The sequence below is a fragment of the Octopus bimaculoides genome, chromosome 3 (assembly GCF_046866305.1).
Source record: "Octopus bimaculoides isolate indiv1 chromosome 3, ASM4686630v1, whole genome shotgun sequence".
Lineage (NCBI taxonomy): Eukaryota > Metazoa > Mollusca > Cephalopoda > Octopoda > Octopodidae > Octopus > Octopus bimaculoides.
Genome location: NC_142930.1, coordinates 52943725 through 52970183, shown reverse-complemented (window position 1 = coordinate 52970183; position 26459 = coordinate 52943725). Strand labels below are relative to the sequence as shown.

Genomic DNA, 26459 nt, shown 5'->3' with positions numbered 1-26459 from the left:
TTTTCCTTTAGTTATGTCACCTTTTTTTTTTTTCTAGTTTTTCTCCTCTATTTCTCGTTTCCCTGCCTATGTACAAGTTATGATTTTAAAGACATTCCAGTTAATATTGTCTGATATTTATTTAACTCGAGCCTTTCAACATTAATCTGGTAATTTTTAATGAGATTGCTCAATCTTATAAGTATTTCCTCAGAGAGCAGACGCCAGCTAGAGAGAGAGAGAGAGGGGGAGAGAGAGAGAGAGAGAAGAGGGGGTGGGTTGGCTGTGGAAGAAATAAGCTAAGTTGTAGTGATCAATACATGGTGTATAGAAACGACCACTAATCATGCAGACTGCAGTCTCTCTACGCTCGAGTTTTCTTGTTAACAGACCAGAGGAAAAACTTAGGGGGAAACTGCAGTCTAAGATATAGCTGAAGCTAGCCGCCGACAATTTTTCGCCTTTGTCATGAACTATCTCAGGTTACTTTGCTAAATCAAGGACATTGCTTCGTTGAGTAGGTGTCATTACCTACCGAGATGACCAGTCGGCCTTGTCTTCTTTACATTCTCTCTGCTGCAGTCGTCTTTCGTTAACATTAAACAACACAATCAGCATAGCAGCAATATTGCCTTCGATGTGTCTTCCGTTTCCTCATGGTCACCTAGAATCTGACTGTTACTGCTTTCGATTGCTTTTCTACACTACTATAAAGAATTTTCACATGCCTTCTTATTTCGACTATACACTTATAAGTAAAAATAGCCACATATATATACTATGTTGATTATGTAACAGTAAACAAGCCAGGGAAACAGTTCAACTCGTTTAAGAATTGTAGTTGTGGTCAGAATAAATAATAATGCTTGTTCTCCAATATTCACGGATGTCTTTGGAATGATTACTCGTTAGACGGACACGTGTTAGACCAATGGAACGTGATATAGCCGAAATCACTAGATACCTTAGCAATAAAACAGATCTAGAGGTAAGTACCTGCCTTGTTAAACTGAGTAAACATAAACCCTTGTATATTTATTTTACGATGACCCCCGTCGTCTGCGTTGTGTGCCAATCAATGCCAGTGACATTATTTTTTTTTACTGTCAGTTTCTATCATGTGCGCGTGTGTGTGTGTGCGTGTGCAGGGTTTCTCCGAGCGTAATTAGTGAGTAACATTCATGTGTCATGTGTCCGTGTATGTCGTTGCGTATGTGCATATTTATGTGTGTGGTTACTCAATTATGTAATTATATCTTATAACAAAAACTACTATATATTAAAGGCCAACACATACACACACACACACACACATTTATATTGCATCTATTATATATATTCATTTGAGTAAAAAGTATATTTGGTGATATGTCTTGAAGTACAAAGAACGTCCGCAATCATCAGCATATATGCGGACGTGTGTGTATCTACTTCCATGCGCGCACCATACACACACTCACACATACAGGTGTGATTGTGTATATACTTGTATTTTGAATATAACTGAATAATGCATGAACTGCGCCAAATGTTATCACATAGATACAGAAGAGGTAGTCTTAATATAGTTGCCTGATCTGCTAGAAATGGTAGACAAATTCCCTCAGATTACAATCTCCTGTCTTAAAAAGAGGTTATATCGGTAATGTATAACATGAATAAAAGATATATAACATGATATATAACATGAATAAAAGATGAGATAGTTATGATTTAATGCATTTAATATTTGGTTTGCTCATTCAAGGCAAACCTAGGGTTAAACAACTGAAACCAGTTCCTTAGAAACAAACCCATTCTTAAAGATGTGTAGTAGTTCCTTCTTTTAACAAATCATGTTCTACATATACCTGCAGATTTCACATGTGTCTCTATGACACATACGCACACACACGCGCGCGTGTACATTATAATTTTTGATATAGTAACTTAGTAAATTCGAAGTGTCGCCGACAGTAGCTTGTTCAGTTGTTCACACTTTGAACAGGTTACACGTGAAACTTCGAAGTCACTATCAACCAAATTATAAATAAATGTGTCACCATACATATATTGATTTCTTTCAGTTAACTTTCGTTTATTTTTATTTTTGAAAACACTTTAACTTATAATTCTGGATATAAAAACGTCTGACAATCTAATAAATATTTATCTCGTTCATCTTTTATAGATTTCTCTGTAGACTTACTGTTTATTGTTTTTACTATAACTGTATACTTACTGTTTATTGTTTTAAGAACAAGCTATGTATGTATGTATGCATGTAGTTGGATGTCCGCATGTACATATGTATGTAGTTGTATATCTGTGTGTGTGTTTGTTGTTGTGTGTCTCCGATCCTACTTCCGAAAATTCCTCTCCTATCAGACATTCCTTACCGCAGAAACAACTGTGTTCCTTCTACTTCTGGTTGTTTACTTCCTATTTCAGAGTCACGCTGCCTAGCCACCGACTGTTGACAACCAGACGGTGGGGGTGGGAACAACACTCTACAAGACTGCCTACCCGCCTTGTTCTGTTTATCCGTCCGTCATCCGACTGTCGCCACCAACCAATACTGCCAGGTGTATTTTCCCTCTGTCCGACTTCATCTTCGGTACACCCACCACCACTACCACTAACACTGCCGTAGCCGTGACCACCACCTTCAATACTTCCTGTAAACACTTTACCCCGGCTCGGCCTGTTGGCTGCAAGCCTATGGAGAGAGCACACCGATACCCAAACACACTCAAAGGAATCTCTATACTGCAGTACCTCCATCGTAGTGGTGGTCGTCGTCGCTGTGGAGGCCGTCAAAGTAATCATCATTATCATCATCATCATCATCATCATCACCATTATTATTATCAACATCATTATCAGACCACCGGCTATTGCGACTCCAAGTCCAGTTATGGCCAAGTGTTACGATATTTTAGTACGTCTGCTCCTTCTCGGCGACACCGGGGTTGGCAAGTCTTGTATCCTGTGCCGTTATGCCAACGATGAGTTCCTGGATACTCATATATCAACTATAGGTGAGTTCGACCCTTAAACCTATTTTGATTTATTTACTTTCCTTTTTCATTCACTGGTATCTGTAGTGCCTTTCCCTTAGCCTTCATTTTAAACTCGCCATTCCCACAACCTTTAAAAATTTCGATATTATATCTATCTATCTATCTATCTATCTATCTATGCATGTATAATATTGTGTAAGTGTGGGTGGGGTGTACTCTCCGCAGATCGATATTTTTGATGAATATGGAATGATGTCACAACTCAGAGCCCCATTCGGAAACTTCACTCATTTGTAATTAAAGAACTATTGTTTGTCAGTTTATATGTGTGTCTGTGTCTCCTCTGTGTGTGCATGTGTGCTTGGCGTAATTCTGTTTTTGAGTTACCATTTCCTAATTCACAAATATATATACGCGCTTTTGTCGAAGTCCTTTCCACTTAAGGAAAATAAATATTAGCCTTTTGTTATTTTCTGAAAGCTCCAATCTTGTTAGCTCTATTAATGTTTACTTAGTTGCATTTATGTGTGTTTCTAAGGAATTGAGTATTAGACGGAGTTTTTCCACTTGTTATACTAAAACTATCAGGTTTCACATTTTTTCTCTCGAATGTTAATCGTGTTAACTGTGTATAAACGTCTGTGTGTGCGTGCGTATTTATATACACACACCCACATCGAACAAGCATAATTTCAAATGCACACATGCATATGTGTATGAAGATAAGGTATTTTTATGTATATATTTATTTACTACTCTATCGATTTGTGTAAAAATATATTCATTGGCATACGCAGCTACAAATGGGCAGATGGACACACGCATGCATCCCCATCCACACACACACACACACACACTTTTCTCTCTATCTCTCTCTCTCTCTCTCTCACACACACACACGCACACACAACACACGCACAACATACATATACATACGAAAGGGTGGTCATTCTACCTCGCGAAGCGCAGACGTCTGGTTACACAAAATCATCCTAGCAATAGCAATATGAATCACCAACACTCACTCAGGCTGTTTAAAAAAAGTGTATGTCTGTGTGTATGTGAGAGATAGAGAGAGAAAGAAACTTGTATAAGTGGCAGTAATTCGTTGGTTCTTTTAACCCGTCTTATATATTTATTGCAGATATTACAGAAAGTGATCAAGTAAAAGTTGAAAATTCATTGATCACGCTGTTAGGATCTGTTTGTTGCATGTGCGGTTGTGTAATATATAGTATATGCATGTGTGCATCTAGTAGTTAGATTCTAGCTTTTTAGGGTATGTGTATAAGACCATGGATACGTACACACACTCATGCAGTATTTGGCACATATACTTATTCATTGGTACATCTGAGTATGTATATGTAAATGACATTATTGTTATATTAGATTGAGTGTCATGTTAGCTATTGTCATAATTGCTTGCTTTCTCATTAGCATTTCTGTACATATTATCCTGAATACCCGTCAAAGAAACCGAGTGTGTTTATGTGCTTGTGTGTGTTTGTACTTAGCTATGTCAACATCAGAAACTGGACCTCAGTTATACCGATGATTCCACAGTTATTCTTGGTTGTTTCAGTCATTTGACTGCGGCCATGCTGGAGCACCGCCTTGAAGGATTTTAGTCAAACAAATCGACTCCAGGACTTATGTTTTTAAAGCCTAGTACTTATTCTATCGGTTCCTTTTGCCGAACCGCTAACTTACGGGGACGTAAGCACACCAACACCGGTTGTCAAGCAATGATGGGGAACAGACACAAGGACACACACACACGCGCGACAGGCTTCTTTCAGTTTCCATCTACCAAATCCACTCACAAGGCTTTGGTCGGCCTGAGGCTACAGTAGAAGACACTAGCCTAAGGTGCCATACAGTGGGACTGAACTTGGAACCATGTGGTAGGGAAGCAAGCTTCTTGTCACACAGCTATGTGCAACTTTAGCAGAAAAATTTATGACCATTTCCTGTGGTTCCCTGTTAGGGCTCCTGAGCCCAACAGGTCTAGGAACTCAATTCTGATTTATGTATGCTGTGACTTGCTGTCAAATAAATACTATAGGGTCCTTTGATTTGCTTTGGGGCCTACAATGCTGCTTAGATGGCCATAGATGCATATTAGAACACGTTGTTGTTGGCACTCCGTCACTTACGACGTCGAGGGTTCCAGTTGATCCAATCAACGGAACAGCCTGCTCGTGAAATTAACGTGCAAATGGCTGAGCACTCCACAGACACATGTACCCTTAATGTAGTTCTCGGGGATATTCAGTGTGACAAGGCTGACCCTTTGAATTACAGGCACAACAGAAACTTGAAGTAAGAGTGAGAGAAAGTTGTGGTGAAAGAGTACAGCAGGATTCGCCACCATCCCCTGCCGGAGCCTCGTGGAGCTTTAGGTGTTTTCGCTCAATAAACACTCACAACGCCTAGTCTGGGAATCGAAACCACGATCCTATGACCGCGAGTCCACTGCTCTAACCACTGGGCCATTGCGCCTCCACATTAGAACATGAGGTAAGCAAAGTGAACACATGGTCTATCCATTCAGGTACATTGTCAGATTATTGGAAGTGTAGAGTACCTCCAATATCTGGAAAGTCATTTCACAGAACACAGTTTTGATGAAGAGCTTCGATGTTAGATAAAGAATACTAACTGGCACTCTGTCGGTTACAACGACGAGGATTACAGTTGATCTGACCAATGGAACGAACTGCTTGTGAAATTAACATGTAAGTGGCTGAGCACTCCACAGTCACATGTACCCTTAACGTAGTTCTCAGGGAGATTCAGCATGACACAGAATGTAACAAGGCTGGCCCTTTGAAATACAGGTACAACTCATTTTTGCCAGCTGAGTGGACTGGAGCAATGTGAAATAAAAGTGTCTTGCTCAAGGACACAATGCGTCACTGGGAATTGAACTCATGACCTTACAATTGTGTGCTGAATACCTACCAACCACATGGTTCCGGGTTCATTCCCACTGCATGGCACCTTGGGTAAGTGTCTTCTACTATTGCCTCGGGCCGACCAAAACCTTATGAGTGGATTTGGTAGACGGAAACTGAAAGAAGCCCGTCGTATATATGTATATATATATATATATATGTATGTGTTTGTGTGTCTGTGTTTGTCCCCCCAACATCGCTTGACACCGATGGTGGTGTGTTTACGTCCCCGTAACTTAACAGTTCAGCAAAAGAGACCGATAGAATAAGTACTAGGCTTACAAAGAATAAGTCCTGGGATCGATTTGCTCAACTAAAGGCGGTGCTCCAGCATGGCTGCAGTCAAATGACTGAAACAAGTAAAAGAGTAAAGAGTAAAAGAGAGTAACAGCATTTGGGCATCTGAGAATATGGATATATGATGATCCTAATCTGAGACAGACAACCATACTTGCCGTATATAAAGCAGATGATTTTCCCACTTTCCTGTATGACTGAATCCTGAACAAGTTATGAGCAATACTTACCATAATCCAGAAATGCATGGCTGGAGGTGTTTGAGGAAAACTATGCATGGTTGTGGCTATGTGGTTAAGGAGCTTGCTTTGCTACCACATGACTTCTGGTTCAGTCCCACTGCACAGCTCTTTAGGCAAGAGTCTACTATAGCCATGGACTGATCAATGCTTTGTGAGTGAATTTTGTAGATGGAAACTGTATGAAAGCCACCATATGTGTGTGTTTGTGTTTGTGTGTGTGAGTGTGTATGTATATGTGGTTGTTTGTTTCTTACCACTGCTTGACAACTAGTGTTGGTTTGTCTATGTTCCTATAACTTAGTGGTTGTGAAAAAAAAAACTGATAGAATAAGTACTGAACTTAAAAGTAAGTACTGAGATCAATTTGTTCAAGGCAGTACTCCAGCATGGCCATAGTCCAATGAATGAAACAAGTAAAAGGTAAAAGATCCACTCACACAGCAGAGATGTCAGATTACAGAAACTATCTACATCCTCTGAGAATCCTCCTGGATATTTGAGAAAATCTATCTCCTATGTCTTCTTAGTATTTATTCCTCCTTCACATCTGTCACACACAAAGTTTACTTTACCTGTTAATCTTCCTGTGATTCCATGACATCTCTGCCCATTGTGTGCCCATTGTTTGCTCTGGGTAACCCTGATGGAATTTTCATCTACACCTTTTCTACATATCAATATAGTCACTGTTTAATGAGACCGTGTCATGAACATGAGATTGTATCTCTGGATGTTAATAGCAGTTTAAAAGCAATGTAGTTAACATATCCAATTATGTTGGATGTGCTAATTATTTATTTGTTACAAATACTGCTACAGTTGCTAATAGCTAATTTATTCGTATCCTGTTAGCTTTTTGTGACATCAGTGGCTGTTTGGCCATCATTATACTGTATTGGTTTGACTGATTTTTGTTCTGGTATTCGGTGCAAGGCTGAGCTACCACTGAAGATCTGCAGAAAACAGTGAAAGCATGTAATATAGCAGCGCCATCCACCAGTGCAGATGACTACTTTGTCAGTCGTTAAAGTCGGTGCTTAATGAACACGTCATTGACTTGATGGTGTATCTCTGGACACTAATAGTAGTTTAAAGGTGATCTAGTCCATCCAGTTATGCTGGATGTGCTTAACATATATATATATCATTAGTAAATCATAAATCCAAAAGAGAAGCACACTCTAAATTATGGAGCAGTAGAATACTGGATTAGGGTCTGAAGAAAAGGTGTAAAGCTAAGCACTTTGTGGATGTGAAACCCTGGGTAACCCCACAGACTGACCGAAACTATCTTTATCTAATTATATATATATCATCATCATCGTTTAACATCCGCTTTCCATGCTAGCATGTGTTGGACGATTTGACTGAGGACTGGTGAAACCGGATGGCAACACCAGCCTCCAATCTGATTTGGCAGAGTTTCTACAGCTGGATGCCCTTCTTAACGCCAACCATGCAGAGAGTGTAGTGGGTGCTTTTACGTGTCACCTGCACGAAGGCCAGTCAGGCGGTACTGGCAACGGCTGCACTCAAAATGGTGTATTTTATGTGCCACCTGCACAGGAGCCAGTCCAGGGGCACTGGCAACGATCTCGCTCGAAAATCCTATGAAGGCCAGTCAGGCGGTACTGGCAACGGCCACGTTCAAAATGGTGTATTTTATGTGCCAATACAAATTTAGTAAATGGAGTAAAACGCATATATTAAATGAATTCTTTTATTTCCAACATATGTTTCGAAGATTACAAATTGTACCTTCCAAAGGAATAGGTGATGTTGATAAGGATGTAATCTTCTCTTCAGGGAAATACATAGGAACCAGCTTAACCGAATGTGATAAACATATATATATATATATATATATATATATATATATATATATATATGTATATATATATATATATATATATATATATATATATATATATATATATATATATATATATATATATATATATCATCATCATCATCATCATCATCATCATCATTTAGCATCCATTTTCCATGCTATCATGGGCTGGGTGGTTGACTGGAACTGATGAACCATGCAGCTGCAATGCCTGCTTTGGCATGGTTTCTGTGGTTGAAAGCCCTTCCTAACACAGTCCTTTACAGAGTATATTGGGTGCTTTTTAAAGTGTCACAGACACTTGTAAGGTCACCATGTAACTCACAAGACAAGACACCTCAGCTAAGGAGCATGATATATGGAAGGATGTGGCTTTATGCAAGGTGATGAGAGGTTAAATTATGATAGAGGGATAGGAACAGACGTCTTTGCTATAGAGCAGATACTTGGCTACTTCTGTTGAAAGAAAGAGGAGATGGTGGTGAAGAGGTGTCAGAGTATACCCTCAAGGTACAGACAAATGAATATTAGAGAAATGGTTCTGAGAATTGGACAGAGTGAGTGGGTAGGTATGTTCACAAGAGTGTGGGAGGAGAGTGGTGAATGGGTAGAGATGGGGATAGTGTTGAACACAGTAAATGGTAAACATAAGTGGAGTTATGATAAATAGTGAATATTAGTTTAAGCTGGGAAGGTAGAGAAAACAGTGGGTCAGGGAAGTGATAGGTGGAAGCACATATGATGTGAAGTCGGGGTGGTGAGAGAGATGCACAGTGCCAAGGATAAGGCTAGACATACATGAGGGTTGAAATAGTGGATAGCAAACAGATGTAGTTGGGGAAGGGAGTACCATTGGCAGAATAAGAGGATGTACATAAGAAAAGGAGGGTGAAAAAGGTGGTAAGTGAAAAATAAGATGGTAAAGATTGATACTGGAAATGTTGGAGACAAAGGAAGTGATTCCAAGGAGGGTGAGTGGTAGCACAAAAGAGTGAGATGAAATATGTGCAGTTTCACTTTCATATAATTACAGCAGCTGAGTGGTTAGTGCCATAGTCAGAAGAATGATAGAGAGATAGGTGTTGGGAAGATGAGCTGTAGGTGAGGGAATCATCAGGGACAGATGGGGTGCAAGGGCATAGGCATAAATGGTATGCTTTTAAAGCCTCGTTTTTCCTGAGATGGATGAGTCTTCTGGAGCACAACAAATCACCTATCATCCTGGTCCTTTGTCATCTCCTCTATGAGGTTCAACATTTGGAGGTCTTTTGTCACTACTTTGTCCCACAAAGTATTGAAGAATTGCTGCTCAGTCAGGAGTGAAGAGCAGTGCCTGTAACCCTTCGTAGTGCCTCCAAGACTAGTGAGACCCAAAGACCTAACCCTATTGCTTGCAACAGAGTGAACTCTTCTAAAGTAGAGTGGCATGGTTCCATTAAGGTGGAGTGCACAACACTTCCTTATGCAGTAATTATCTTCCATACACATCACAGGCCTATGTCAATGTGGCCCTCTCTTTTACACACTATATATGATTCCCCTTATACCCAATTCTTCTTTCAGCCCAGTAGAACTCGGCTGTTTATGCTGTTAGACATCTTTCAGAACATGTGTATTTTATTTATTACTTGTCTTCAGAGGTCTTCTGCATTTAAAGCTCACATCTCACCACTACGCAGCATTGCAGTTCAAAACCAAGACTTATATAAAATACCCTTTACTTTGAGAGAATGGCTTTTGCTGCCAGCAGAGGTAATAGCTTTCTGAGCTTTTTCAAACCAGTTCTCGCCCTAGCTATGATGTATTCAGAACAACCATTTCCTCTACTAATTATGTCACCCAAGGAATGGAAGCTGTCCACTGCTTCTAGTGAACCAGTCTGGCATTTAAGGGAATCTATTTCAGGTATGCTTTTAGTTCTTATTGGACCTGTGCATTTGCCTCATACAAGGCTTATTTTCTCAGCCTGTCAGTGATTCCACTATGTCTTTTGTGCATCCATAGCTTGAAGTGGGTATAATATATTGAGTTCCTACTTATTCCTCTTCATCCTATCAAGCAGGACATTTCCTGACAGTATCAGGATTCTATGTTTTGCTTCCATGTCTGAAATTTCTTCACTGAAGAATGTTACTCAGTGAGATGCAACATAGTCAGAAACTTTTGTATCTCAAACAGTCAAAAGTATTAATTTATTTTCAGTATGCAGTTAAAACACCGTGAACTGTTCAATCCACTTCCTCTTTGACTCAAGTATTGTGAAGACCCTACTAAAGATTTCAAACATCAAGCTGAACAGATGTACTTCAGCATGGCTATTAGGTATACTGATGAAATTTTTTATGCAGTACTAATTGACAAGCTCTGGGATATAAGTGACCAAAAGTTGAAAACTATGGCGTCTATCAATGCCAGAAATAGCCAGAAGGGAGGCTAAGAGACAGGTATATTCAGCCAGGGGAAAAACAGAAAGGAAGAAGTTCACCAGTATTCTGTGGCATGAGGACCAGAGGCTCAAGGTGTTTTTGGATTGCTAGACAGTGTGTGAGAGAAAATCGTGATGTTGTAGGAGAGAAATGTGCTCACATAGATGATGATTTACTTGCAGTTAATGATTCTGCAAAGAAGTTTGGGAATGCCACTATGAAAAGCTGCTAAATGTAGAGAATGCATAAACAAAGGAGAGTCTGCCTAATGTAGACCCAACAGAGGGACCAGCTATCCAAATTAATAGTTGCTTGGTCGATAAAGCAAAAGCCCTTGGCCCTTTAGGAATCATTGCTGTGAAGCTTAAAATATCTGACAGAGTGGGATACGGCCTAGTCACCCACCTAGTTAATCAGGTGGTCCACAAGGGAGTCATACCCAACGACTAGTGTAGCAGCACTTTAGTCAACTGCTACAAAGGTAAAGGTAGTGCTTTAGTCAGAAATAATTACAGAGGTATGAAGCTGCTGGATCCAGTGATGAAAGTTACTGAAAGAGTCATAGCTCAACTAATGAGGAAGAGAGTTAGCCTGGATGAGGTGCAGTTTGATTTTGTGTCAGGTAAAAGCACCATTGATGCTATCTTCCTGGAAAGGCAACTGCAGGAGAAGCATTTTGCCAAGAATATACCTCTGCACTTGGCTTTTGCTGACTTGAAGAAAGCCTTTGACAGTGTTCCCCTCACCCTTATCTGGTGGTCAATGTGGAAGCTAGGGATAGGTAAATGGTTGGTGAGAGCCATACAAGTCATGTATAAGGATGCTATCCATAAGATGATGGCTGACAATGAGTATAGCAATAAATTTAGTGTTCAAGTAGGAGTTCACCAAGGATCAGTTCTCAGCTCCATCTTGCTTATCATAGTCCACCAGGCCATAACAGACGATTTCAAGATTCGCTACTCTTGGGAGCACCTCTATACTGATGACCTTGTTCTTATAGCTGAATCACTAACTAAACAAGAGAGGAGATTTCTGGTGTGGAATCTAAGTGCCTTAGAGTTAATTTAGCAAAGAGCAAATTCTTAGTAAATAGGAAAACAGACAAATCACAAATCCGTTTTGGGAGATGGCCCTGCTCAATATGTTGGAAAGGCGTTGGTGGAAACTCCACACAGTGTACCCATGCAAGCTATTAACACACAAGAGGTGCAGCGGTTTCATAGGAAGGTTAACACAGACAGTAGTCTTTGTGTGCAGCAGACGTGTGGGTGCAATAATCACTAAGAATGAACAGCAAATAGACTTCCTCAAATGTCCTAAATATTCTTTAGCAGTAGTACATAACTTCCAATACCTGGGCCAAGTTAGCAGTGGAGGAGGAAGTTCTGAAGGTGTAGTTACTAGAATAAGAACAGAATGGGAAAAGTTCAAAGAGCTACTACCTTTGTTGGTAATAAAGGGCCTTTTCTTCAAAGTGAAAGGCAGATTGTATGATACCTGTGTATGTATAGCTATGGTGTATGACAGTGAAGCATGGGCTATGGTGCATATATTCATCTTATGGATGGGATGCCAGTCCATCACAGGGTTGCTCATTTTTGCCAGCTGAGTGAACTGGAGCAGTGTGAAATGAAGTGTTTTGTTCAAGAACACAACACATCACATGGTCCAGGAATTGAAACCATAGTCTTATGATCATAGGTCCAACACACTTAACCACATGCCTCCACAGTGGTAAGGGCATTGCACTCACAATCATTAAATCATGGGTTCAATTCTCAAATAGGCAGGGCATTGTATTCTTGAGCAAGTCACTACCTTTCACATTGTTCTGTTCTGCTCAGCTGTAAATGAGTGACACTGTAGTGGATTAGCTTTCCAATCAGGGGTAACATTGGCCTGATTTCCCAACCAGCAGGGTGGCATTATATGAGAGCTAAAACAATGCAAAGTGCATTATGACAAGTGATGTATAACAATATCCAGTAGTCTAGTTAATACCCATGATATATACATGTGCGTGTGTGTGTGTGTGTGTGTGGTTGGCCACATGCTCATGGTAAATGAGGAAGTATCCCAAGGGGCTGGGAGACTGACTGAGACACTGCTTGGGGGATTACCCAGGATAACCCAAGCAAATACTGACAAATGGTGAATACAACATGTAACACCACATATTTGACCTGACCTACACACACACACACACATATAATACGGAGTTGAGTTCCATGGCAGTCTGCTGGCAACTTTTTCTGTCTTATAAGGGTAAAATACCCAATTTTTGTGCATTTTTTAAAGCTATACTGCATTTGAAATATTACTTTCTTGTCTGTATAACATATTGGGTTGGCAACTAAGTTCCCGCCGTTTTTAAAAATTTTAATTTTTTAAAAGGTTTAATAAAAAATGACAACTAATTAATCAATAATGTATTCACCCTTGTTGTTTACAACTTCTTCACAACGTTCAACAAGATTTTCAATACCTCGTTGGTAGAAATCATCCGATTTCGACTCGAAAAATTGATCCAACCAAGCTCTCAATTCTGCATCAGTATTGAACGAAACTCTGCGCATAGCATTTGAAAGAGGTGGAAATCCATTGGTGCCAAATCAGGAGAGTACAGCAGGTGTGGCAGCACTTCCCAGCCATGCATCTGAATGGCCTCTTCGGTTATATTGGCGATATGAGGGCAGGCGTTGTCGTGCAGCAGAAGAACTCCATACTGACGATTAGGTCTTTTCTCTTGAATAGCTGTGTTGAGTCGTTCCATCTGTTGAACATAGAGTTCTGCATTGACCGTTTGGTTCTGTTCAAGCAATTCGCAATGGATAATTCCTTCCCAGTCTCACCATATGTACAACATCATTTTACGTGGATGAAGATCTTGTTTCGTGCACGGTGTCGCTTGTTTACCGGGGCTAAGCCATTCCTTATGCTGCTTCATATTGATGTACAGGCACCATTTTTCATCGCCAGTAATGATTCAGTAAAGGAGCCACATTCCAACACTAGAATGTAACTCCTTTCTGGAAATTCTCCTCTGATGAAATATCCAATTAACCAGTTTCAATATGAAAATTTTAAATGAATTTAATTTAATTTAATCTCTCTAATTGAATTAATTGGACATGAAAATGGCTGTAGGGAAAAGAATTTCATACATACAAAGATACATCTTTACACACACACACACACACACACACACACACACACACATATACATATGAAGGTCGTTCAGAGAGATGACAAAGGAGTTTACAAATAAAGTGTAAAAAATATAATGGACACAGACACACTTAAGCCCTCTTCAGTTGTTAATCAATTATCATCACAATTTTGGCACTTTCCAACAATATTGTGCAGTTTAGTTGTATCAGAAACATAATCTGTCAGTGTACAAATAAGTGAACATGATAGATGAACAAAGACAGAAAAAATTGGGATGTACTGTAACAGAAAGGTAAGGTCTGCAGACCAAATAGTAAATAAAGATGAGTTGTGAGAACAGGAAACAAATTTTAAATGGAAATACATATATACATAAATATAGTTGTTGTTGTTGGCACTCCATCGCTTACGACATCGAGGGTTCCAGTTGATCCAATCAACGGAACAGCCTGCTCGTGAAATTAACGTGCAAGTGGCTGAGCACTCCACAGACACGTGTACCCTTAACGTAGTTCTCGGAGATATTCAGCGTGACACAGTGTGACAAGGCTGGCCCTTTGAATTACAGACACAACAGAAACAGGAAGTAAGAGTGAGAGAAAGTTGTGGTGGAAGAGTACAGCAGGGTTCACCACCATCCCCTGCCGGAGCCTCATGGAGCTTTAGGTGTTTTCGTTCAATAAACACTCACAACGCCCGGTCTGGGAATCAAAACTGTGATCCTATGACTGCGAGTCCGCTGCCCTAACCACTGGGCCATTGCGCCTCCACATAAGTATAGCAAAAAAAAAAATACAAAATGACACAGAAAAATATACATGTACAGAGAATGTACATGAGATGGTGAAGATGATTAGAGAAAGATATGGAAAGAAAGAGAGAAAGAACATAGGGAGAGAAAGATGTGTGTTTGTCTCCTTGGCTTAACATTGTTTGATAGATGTAATGAGTGCCACTATCATACAAACAGTGACATTCGTTTTGCAAGAACATGTCTGGCCATGGAGAAATATTACTTTACTGAGAAACAGGAGATGGTTGGCAATGGCTTGGGTAACTGGCTGTGGAAAATATGCCTCAAATAAAAACCATTTGACCCATGCAAGCATGGAAAAGTGGACTTGAAAATGATGATGAGGATACATATACTAGCATATGCACACATATATGTATATAAACATATATATATATATATATGTGTGTGTGTGTGTGTGTGTGGCTATGCTGGAGCAATGCCTTTAGTTGAAGAAATCGACTCCAGGACTTATTCCTTGTAAGCCTAGTACTTATTCTATCGGTCTTTTTTTGCCAAACTGCTAAGTTATGGGGACGTAAACACACGAACATCGGTTGTCAAGCGATGGTGGGGGGACAAACACAGATGCACAAACACATACATATATATGATGGCCTTCTTTCAGTTTCCGTTTACCAAATCCACTCACAAGGCTTTGGTCGGCCCAAGGCTATAGCAGAAGACACTTGCCCAAGGTGCCACACAGTGGGACTGAACTCAGAACCATGTGATTGGGAAGCAAGCTTCTATATTTCATGAAAATTGGCCATAAAGGCCTTACACAGAGGGGACAGCACAAATTGGGGACAAAAAAAAAATGAATGGAATGAATGAAATTTATATAATGAAAGATGAAATGAAATCACTCGGCCCCACCTCCGGGTGACTTCATCGAACCCTTTGCAACACGATTTGAATTTCCATTTGTAACCAACTTTAGAATACAATTATTTACATTTTACAATAATTAATCCACATTTTTTTTCAAAATGTCTATATTATATTTCTTTAAAATATCCGTGTACCTTATTCTTTCCAGCATTGTGCTGGTGTCTACTTTTTTGTACCACCACTCGCAGTCATAGTTTTCTATATACTCATGCACCTTCCACAGGTTATCCAGGTCTGTCAGCACACAATTATCATTCTCTGGCAGACCCCTTACACCTGCTATATCCACCTTGACTATTCCATCCCACGAATTTACCTTGTTATCCAGTTCCTTATTCTGTCCATTATACATCAATACATATTTTTTCCTTACAGGGCGGGGTGGGTAACTTTGAGGCTCTTGTGTGTTTGCGATTGCTTTTATGTCAGACTGGGCATGGGAAGGGTTGGTGTCTGTAGGGAGTGGTTGGGAGCAGAGTGAATGTGGGTGGGAGCCTGGTGGGTGCGGGTTGGGGGATGTCATTCTTTAGCACATGTGTCCTCTTTCTTCTTTTTCTTTTCTTTTTTTCTGCTATCTCCCAGCTGTCATTCGTCTCTTCTTCCTTGATGGTCATGTCCTTTTCCTCCACGGGCTCTGAAACACTTACCACTCTTTCACTCTCCCCAGCCTTTTCCAATGGTGGAGGGCATTCCATTCTAATATGGCCCTTCAGGCCACATTTATAACACCACAGAATTCTTCCCTCCACTCTAACTTTCAAAGTAGTTTCACCCACTAAGATGTTTTCTACCATATTTTCCAGGTCCTCCTCTGTGACCTGTACCATCATTTCAAGGGTTTGTCCTCTCCAATTCCTTTGGGGTGTTCTGGTGGCCTGCAGGACCACCACCTTCTCCTCCATGCCCAGCAGTATGGCAGTCACCAGCCAAGCAACATTCACATCTGGTGGTATGTTTTCCACCCAAACCCTGGAAGTACGCCTCCCAAGGTACACGGGTAGAAGCACCACCTTGTCTGTTTTCAGTGGTGTGGCCGAGTACAGTCTGGCAGTTGCTATCTCCTTAAGCTGCACCTCCTCTATTCCATATTTTCATCCCCTGGCAAGGTATGATATCTCCTGCCAGACTGACCTCAGTTCCTTTTCCACCTGTGCATCTGACACCACTTGTATTTTCCTTGTTGTTGTAGTGTAGTTTCAATAAACAATTGTCCTTTCGTCCTTGTCCTTTAATACTTTTTTGGCGGGGAACACCTTCACATTGTTCCCCTCCCTTTCAAGCATTCTCTTGAACTCGCTCAACTCTTCCAGATTCACTTCTTCAAGTTTTTCTCTAGCCGCCGCTGCTTAACTTCTCTTCTCCATTTCCTTGTCCATCTTGTTTAAGTATTCAACTAATTCCTCCTCAGACGGATCACATTCTAGGGAAGAATACTTCAACTTCTCCCAACTTCTTGCTCAACGCCCCTCCATTATACCAGAGGAAAAATGTTGCTCCACCAGGACAGCCAAAAATGTGTGTACCAAACAAATCCAACAATTCAACTGAACAACCATAAACCGGAAGCAAGCTTCTTACCACACAGCCACACCTGCGCCTATGATGCAAACATGTTTCTGAGGTTGCCAACAGCAGTCCTGGTGGCACCATCCACCTAAATACACTGGGCATTTAGGTCAGGCTATATATATATATATATATATATATATATATATATATATATATATATATACATACAATCACATATATCCACATACATACACCTACATGCAAATATACATTATATCCTTTATATTACAGTAGGTGAATTTTGGAAAAGATATATAGATTTTATTTATTTTATTTACTTATAAAAAAACTATATTTGTGTCAATAGTGTGTTCAATTTAAAATTGTATTATTCACAGGCAAAGTAGCATATAGTTATTGTAATCAGGTAAGGTGAGAGTTGAAAGTGAATTAAGTGATGAAGAATACTTAATTCTCTTACATGAAGGGTTGGGCAATTCCTCAGAAATATCAAATTCTTCCAGGAAAACTTTGATATTATTTCATTTTAGGAGTCAACTCAACCCTGTCTGTGTATGGGAGATACATCCACAGTACATTGTAGTTACAGACAAATTGTGGTCAATGTGGTAGTAAACAACAACATTCTTGTGATATGTATACATTTAGACATCTAGAAACATGCTTATCCAAATATATCTGGAGTCTAATGAATAGTAATATTAAAATTGTCAATATTATTATTTGTTACACTCTTCACAAGATTGATTCAAAAGAGTGTAATTTTTATGTCTCAGAAAGGTGTAACATTTTGTTTAGCAGAATCATTAGCACACCAGGTGAAATGCTTAGCGGTATTTTGTCTGCCTTTACATTCTGAGATCAAATTCTGCCAAGGTCGACTTTGCCTTTCATTCTTTTGGGGTCAATTAAATAAGCACCAGTTACACACTGGGGTCGATGTAATCGACTTAATCCCTTTGTCTGTCCTTGTTTGTCCCCTCTATGTTTAGCCCCCTATGGGCAATATAGAAATAAGCATTCTGTTGCAGTTTTTGAAATTTTTGACCAAAGATCCAAATTGATAAAATCCATGTAGACACCTTTATTACTGGCTTTTGAAGGATTTCCAATTACCAACTGGCTTGTAAATTTTATTCGCTACATTATGGATCTATCTTACTCTGAAAGATAGTTTTGTATTTCCAAAGCATTCATTGACACTGAGAATTCAGCAATACATCTGATTCATCTTATGTCCAGCTCTTTTCTCAGTTCATTTGTGTTCTATTATTTGTGCACACAGCCAATGGTGCACACTCCATTTCTTTCTAGCTGACATACATTTGTATTTAAGACCCACATCTCATTACCTTCCAATATTGCACTAGCATGTACTGATATGCAAACGAGAAAAAAAGCAGTGCCTGCTGTTCATAGCATTTCTAAAGTTATGTGTTCTCTCTGTGTATATTGACTTGAAGTAAACAATCATGATAAGCTGGGTAAGTCAGGTAAATGTGGATGAATTGCTGGAGGATTTCATCTTGGGTCTCTTTAACAATGAGACTTAATATGTGTTCAATAAATGTAAATTCCTATGTATTTCTATTACACACTATTGCACTTAAAGCTCAAACATCATATATTTGCCCTTCACTGAACTTTATCTGCCATATACTTACATAGACTACAATGCTTTCACATTATCCATCTCCATTGCTGAATCTCTCAACTACTTCTAACAAGACTTCTGGACAATCAAGGGATTTCATTTCTTGGGTGCTTTTATAACTAGCTATTTCTGTGTATTTATTTAGTATGAAATCCTTCTCCATCTATCTGCTTAAGATCCCACTACTTCACATGTGTACTCCTTGGTTTCTTTAGAAACGGTATAGAATTCCTATCCACTCATTTTGTGATTATCTAACATATGAGTATTGTGTTTTTATAGTCTGAAATTGATATCCCCAACGCCAATGATCTTTTTCATAATTTGACTGCAAGGAAATGTTAAAGTTTTCTTTGTCTTCTTTTCTTACTAAATCTCTTTTTCATGCAGCTGCTGTAATATATTCTTCTCTTCCTGCATCTTTTGTTCATCTTCAGCATCTTCTATGTGCTTCTGTTACAATTTCAGTTCTTTGTCTTTCTTCTGCTCAACACCCCAGGCCATTAACTCCATCATCTGCTCTTGAGTTTTGTGTTCTTTCTCTTTGAGTTGCTATTGAATGACAGGTCTGTGTAGATGGTAAGGGTCCCTTGCAGGTATGATCTATTTAGTCTTTGATTCTCAGTTGAATGATGCTGCTGATAGCACACACACACACACACACACACACACACACACACACACACACACACACACACACACACACACACACACACTTATGTATGTACTTTGATTTATGTCAGATGACTGAGAGGGAAATGGTCAATACATGTTGTAGAGGATATAGTTTTTATTAAATTTGAAATTCAAGTTGCAAAACAAACTTTCAGTTCAATATATACATACATACATATATATATATATATATATACGATTGCACTGGTATGGACATGTGGTGAGAATGGATGAGGATAGCTGCGTGAAAAAGTGCCACACCCTAACAGTTGAGGGAACCCGTGGAAGAGGTAGGCCCAGGAAGACCTGGGCTGAGGTGGTGAGGCAAGACCTTCGTACATTGGGCCTCACCGAGGCGATGACTACTGACCGAGACCTTTGGAAATGTGCTGTGCGTGAGAAGACCCGGCAAGCCAAGTAAGATCGTTGCCAGTGCCCCTGGACTGGTTCTTGTGCGGGTGGCACATGAGATGCACCATTTTGAGCGTGGCCGTTGCTAGTACCGCCTGACTGGCTCCCGTAGGATTTTCGAGCGAGATCGTTGCCAGTGCCCCTGGACTGGTTCTTGTGCGGGTGGCACATGAGATGCACCATTTTGAGCGTGGCCGTTGCCAGTACCGCCTGACTGGCTCCCGTAGGATTTTCGAGCGAGATCGTTGCCAGTGCCCCTGGACTGGCTTGTGCGGGTGGCACATAAAAGACACCATTTCGAGCGTGGCCGTTTTCGTGCGGGTGACACGTAAAAGCACCCACTACACTCTCTGAGTGGTTGGCGTTAGGAAGGGCATCCAGCTGTAGAAACTCTGCCAAATTAGACTGGAGCCTGGTGTTGCCATCCGGTTTCACCAGTCCTCAGTCAAATCGTCCAACCCATGCTAGCATGGAAAGCGGACGTTAAACGATGATGATGATGATGATGATATATATATATATATATATATATATATATACATACATACAGGGTGCATCAGGTTTTTGAGATAATTTGTATGACTTTAGGAAAAGATGCATAGTTCATCAAAGATGAGCTGTATCTGAAAAAAATTGCTACAAATAATCTTGACAATCCTCTTATTATATGTATTCAGTTAATCCACTGTTAGCATTAATGGCTGCTTCAGTATGGGGTTGGAAGCATTGACATCCCTGAATCAGATGATCTTTATCAATTTTGGACACAGTGCTGATTATGGTGCACTTAAGAGGTTGTATGGTGTTATGGAGATGTTTATTGATCTTTCTATTGACCACACCCTATATGTCATAGTCTAGAGGATTGAGATCTGGTGAGCTAGGAGACCATGCGTCTGGAGAACATGATCATGGCGATTGGCATGCATCCATGCTTGAGTTGTCCTAGTCTTATTAGATAGCGCAGAGTTTTGTTGGAAGATGTACAGACTTCTATTGCAAACTTTATTTATCCAGGGTCTCACAATTTTCTCCAACACCTCTGTGAAGACAGCAGCATTTACTCTTAAGTCCTGTGAAAAAAGTGAGGAGGCATGACATCTCCCTCATTGCTAGCAATTTCCAGATCTATCATAGTTGTTGAAAACTTAGTATGCATGACCATTGGAACCTCATTCAGGTCTCTTCATAACAATCTGTCAATCCTTCAGTTTATTTTTTAGTACTAATTGGATTTTTTTTTTATTGGAGATCAAAACATTCCAGCTTCTTGGTGCTTTAATTTGTTTAGCTAGCACTTTGCACTGATCAAATAATTCTCTCTTGTTACATCTGATATAAACTGACCTCTCCACATCAAATACGACTTGTACTGGATGTCTTCATCTACAACTCTTCTGATGGTGCATTCAGAAATCTTGAGGTCCTTTGTAATGGCTCTGATTGATTTACTGGGGTTTTTATTGATTATTTCTTTGACTTTTCATACAAAGTTAAGTGTTCTGATGGTATTAAGACTCAGTGCATGCATTTTGCATTTAGATGGTGATGTTGGATTCCCATCAGCAGCTTTCAGCTCCTTTTGAAATTTGACAAAGAAGGAATGGGTAGGTTTCAGAAAGCAAGCTATCTCTTTATCACTAAGCTGCACTTTTAAGACAACTATTACAGCATGCCTTTTCATTGCTGAGTTAACCTGATGTCTGACATTATTTATTTGAAAAGTAAAGTAAAATAATTAAGTTAGAAGAAAGTTAGAACTCTTGAAAGAGGTGTCCTAAAAAAACTGATGCACCCTGTGTGTGTGTATATATATATATATATATATATATATATATATATATATATATATATATATATATATATATACACATATGTACATATGCATATATACACACAGGATGCATCATACATACATACATACATGCATGCATGAAACAGGTGTAGGGAAGGCAGAGTTATGGATGAGGTGTATTTAAAGAAAGGAATGGTTGGGAAAAGGAAGAAGCAAGGGATGTTAAAGTCAGATTAGAGGCAGCAGAAATGATGTAGGTTTGTGCATTGTAGGGACAGAATGTAGGGTGACAGGTAAAGGAAAGAAGTATGCATTGGATAGGATTCTGTATGTGGTGGACTGGAGTGTAATAAAGGGCAGCTTGGATAAGGTTTGGCAGGTAACCATGTCAGATTAAATAGTCTTAAAATAAAGACTTTTGTTTTCTGTAATAAGAGGTCCATGTAGAGATCCATAGGTGGAATTGGAATATTCTTAGTAGATGGGCCCAAGAATTGTTTATTCATGAGTGTGATCTGTAGGTAGCACTTGGCCAAACATGACTTTATTTTGAGCTTACGTAATCTGAATAAGTTTGCTATATTAATATATATATATATATATTAATATATAGTGGCTGTGTGGTACGTAGCTTGCTTACCAACCACATGGTTCCGGGTTCAGTCCCACTGCGTGGCACCTTGGGCAAGTGTCTTCTACTATAGCCTCGGGCTGACCAAAGCTTTGTGAGTGGATTTGGTTGACGGAAACTGAAAGAAGTCTGTTGTATATATGTATATATATATATGTGTGTTTGTGTGTGTCTGTTTGTCCCCCCACCATCGCTTGACAACTGATGCTGGTGTGTTTACATCCCCGTAACTTAGCGGTTCGGCAAAAGAGACCGATAGAATAAGTACTAGGCTTCCAAAGAATAAGTCCTGGGGTCGATTTTCTCGACTAAAGGCGGTGCTCCAGCATGGCCGCAGTCAAATGTTTGAAACAAGTAAAAGAGAGAGAGTAAGAGTAAAGAGTATATTTCTACTTGAATGTAAATCATCTGGAAATTTTCAGTCTTTGCTTTTTCTTTATTTATATGTATTCATGAATATATATTCTGTACATCAAACCCAAGGAGTTTTATCTGTTTATTTGCCTCATTGTCTCTCCCTTTTTCTCTCTCTGTATATATATAACATCATAAAGCTACTTGTGGAAGTATTGGAAATGTGAAAGCATGCAAATGCTTGAACACACACACTGAGGGCTTCCAGTATAGTTCACGTTTTTTAAATTTCATTCCAAAAGTATTGTCAGCCAAGGGCTTCTATAAGTAGATTCTTGTCCAAGGTGCCATGCAGTGAAATTGAACTTAAAACCACTTAGCTATGAAGCAAACTTCTACTTCATGAAGTGCTTTCATCAGATATGCCTTTTATCTAATTTGATGGAAAAGTGCAACATTCCCTGACCAAAGACGCCGGATGTCTGAACAGTGAGTGGCATGAAAAGGAATCTGGTACATTTGTGGCTTAGTGGTTAAGGTATTTGGGTCGTGATCGCAAGGTCATGATTTAAATCCTAGCGATGCATTGTGTCCTTGAGCAAGACTCTTTGTTTCATGTTGCTGCAGTCCACTTAGCTGGCAAAAACGAGTTGTACCTGTATTTCAAAGGACTAACCTCATTACATTCTGTGTTACACTGAATCTCCCTGAGAACTTCATTAAGGGTATACGTGTCTGTGGAGTGCTTGGTTATATGCATGTTAATTTCATGAGCAGGTTGTTCCATTGATCAGATCAACTGGAACTCTTGTCATCATAACCAACAGTGTACCAGTTACGTATTCCTATTCTGCTCTTTTAAGTGAGGGAAATGTCGTGAACAATGTTGACATGAGAATGGATGTAGTCCAAACTGGTCAACAGTAGCTCCATGGAAGCTTTTATGTGACTCACACATGCTTAGAGACAGGAGCACAGGGTAACACTGATATATTTGTTGGGAATTTTTGAAGGAAATCACTTTAAAATACTGTTTTTAACCTTTCAGGCATCAATTGTTTTATCCTACTTGGTAACTGAGATAGTTATGTCTTATCCAGCTCATCTGCAATTAATAGTTGGTGCAACCATCTTTGTCTAGATGTGGAGGTGTGTTTTATGGGTTCTTTCAATATAGTATTACAATTTCCACTGGAAGGGGAGATGAGCAACTCTCTGACTTCTTGAGTTGTCTTAGGCTGTAATCATTTGGCCATGCATGAACTGTGCTTCTACATGGATAAATAATAAAATAGGGTTGTTTGGTCAATGAGGAGACAATATCAAACTGACTGTAGCTACTGATTTCACTTATGAGCTTGCAGTGAGTTGGTTTATCTTTTGCCAGTCTAAAGAATATTCAATGGCTTAAGAATTCTGTTAGAAATTATGTTCTTGCAGTTTTTACAAACGTATGCTGTATCATTCAGGGATGTTGGCTGCTGGTTCATTTAATGTCTCTGCGTCACCATGTTGAGGCCACTATCTTGCAGTAAATAAATGTTGTACTTAAAGTCAAAGCATGCATAGTAATTATATTTTGTATAGATTCAGTTATTTATTTCAACATTTTGTATAGATCTGTTGGTCTCTGTGGTGGGATAAATAATTATGATTATTAAAAGTAATATACTGCAGTAGTTCAAAGCAATATACAAATCTGTTAATGTATTATCTAAAAATGGCATGTTATATGCAATATGAAATGTGATTGGACAAAAAAATTGAATTCAAAAGGATGAACAGAATATACTGAGAAAGTTATGTGGCAAATCAAAAGAAACATATATAGTTCTTTTGAATGTTGTATATTTGTAGAATAGAAATAATGTGTGTGTGTGTGTGTGTATTTGGTATTATTGGTAATTATTTGTAAAATGTTACTAAGTTGTGCAAATTGTTATTATTAGGTGTAGTGAAAAAAGACTATCATACTTTAAAAAAAAACCCCCAGAAAACTGGCAAGAAAAAATAGCACTGCATTGGAGTTTCATATTGTAATGTTGAATGGCTTTCTATTAATGTGTGAGAGTTTGTAAAAGCAGTCTGTAGAAAAGACCTTATGTCAATTGTCACTTTCGTTTTATAATATTCTACATCTAGCATAGTCCATTGTCAGTCCATTTGTTACATAATTTTGACTTCTAAAGTACAGAAATATTCAATTGAGAACATGGATGGTTTATATCTGCATCACGAAACTATCAACAAATGATTTTTATTCAAAGGAAAGTATTTGCATGGTAATGTACCCACCTATTTCATTTACAAGAATGTAGGCAGTGCATTATTAACATTCAATTAAATAAGCTGTGAACTCAAATCTGTAACTTTAAGTTTGTATTTTTTGTACATCATGAATGTAGTTTTCCCTTTTTAACACAAATGATTTGCTACATAAATGTAATGTTGCCATGAGAGATAATAAGCTGTTATAATGGCTTGTATTTTGCAGTAAATTCTGAGGGTTTTAGTTCAAGCATAGTCAAAGTCTTGTGAAAGATTTTTCCTTGGTATATGTCATGCCTGTGACATAATAGTTGAGGGAAGTAGGATGTCACATACTCATTAGCAAATCTTTTTGAGGTCTCAATTCCCTCAGGGATTATATCACAATGTAGATCTGACATATTGTTTTGTTTGGATAACATTTGGAAGTTCAAGGCTAAGGTTGATTGAAGTGTAGTGTAATCTGCATAAGGTTGTGTACTGGTTAAAAGTAATAGTGGGTAAAATTGCTAATACAGAAGGAAGTGTGTGGAACGTATTGCTGCATCTTGGGTTGCACCATAGTTAATAGGTTGACTGAAAGTGAAATTCTCAAACTTGAGAGACTGCTGGCACAAAGCATAAGAGTGTAAATTCCAATCCTTAGTTGTTGTTGTTGTTGGCACTCCGTCGCTTACGACGTTGAGGCTTCCAGTTGATCTGATCAACGGAACAGCCTGCTCGTGAAATTAACGTGCAAGTGGTTGAGCACTCCACAGACACGTGTACCCTTAACGTAGTTCTCGGGGATATTCAGCGTGACATAGTGTGACAAGGCTGACCCTTTGAAATACAGGTACAACAGAAACAGGAAGTAAGAGTGAGAGAAAGTTGTGGTGGAAGAGTACAGCAGGGTTTGCCACCATCCCCTGCTAGAGCCTCGTGGAGCTTTTGGTGTTTTCACTCAATAAACACTCACAAATCCTGGTCTGGGAATCGAAACCGCGATCCTATGACCGCGAGTCCGTTGCCCTAACCACTGGGCCATTGTGCCTCCACCAATCCTTAGTAGACCTGGTTCATTTCACAGGTGGTCATTGAGGAAGGACGAAGACTGAAAGGAATGATTGTTCATGGATGTCTCTCCACATTTGAAATATTGGAGTGAGAGTGAAAAACGTATACATGCATCGTAGTTTGAAAGTATCCAATTCTGAGAAAGAAGGAACATAAAATGGTATAGAGGAAGGGAGTATAAAAGGTGTGTCACAAGAAGTACTTAGCTTGCATATTCAGAAGAATAGGGATGAACTTGTGATTTATGTGATAAAATAGAATGTAATAAAAATGAAATTCACTACCACAGTTTTAAGTAATTTCACATTTTTTCAATGTAATGTATTACACATCATATCAGCTAATATTTATATTATTGTGAAGAATATATCATTATCCTCATCAACATCATCATCATGATGCATGTTCTGTTCCAGGAATAATTGTTATCATGTTTTAGTAACTTTGGGAAAGGATTTTTCTTACT

General features: G+C 39.1%; 1 protein-coding gene across 1 annotated transcript in view; it reads left to right on the top strand.

Annotated features, from left to right (window-relative positions):
• The first annotated feature begins 275 nt into the window (after window positions 1-275).
• The window catches only part of LOC106870188 (ras-related protein Rab-10), a 50420-nt gene continuing 24236 nt past the window's right edge, over window positions 276-26459 (top strand). Inside the window, exons 1-2 of the mRNA XM_014916192.3 lie at window positions 276-967; window positions 2410-2999. Of these exons, the coding sequence (XP_014771678.1) occupies window positions 2876-2999 (124 nt within the window). The 5' untranslated portion in view covers window positions 276-967; window positions 2410-2875. The remainder of the gene's footprint in view (window positions 968-2409; window positions 3000-26459) is intronic.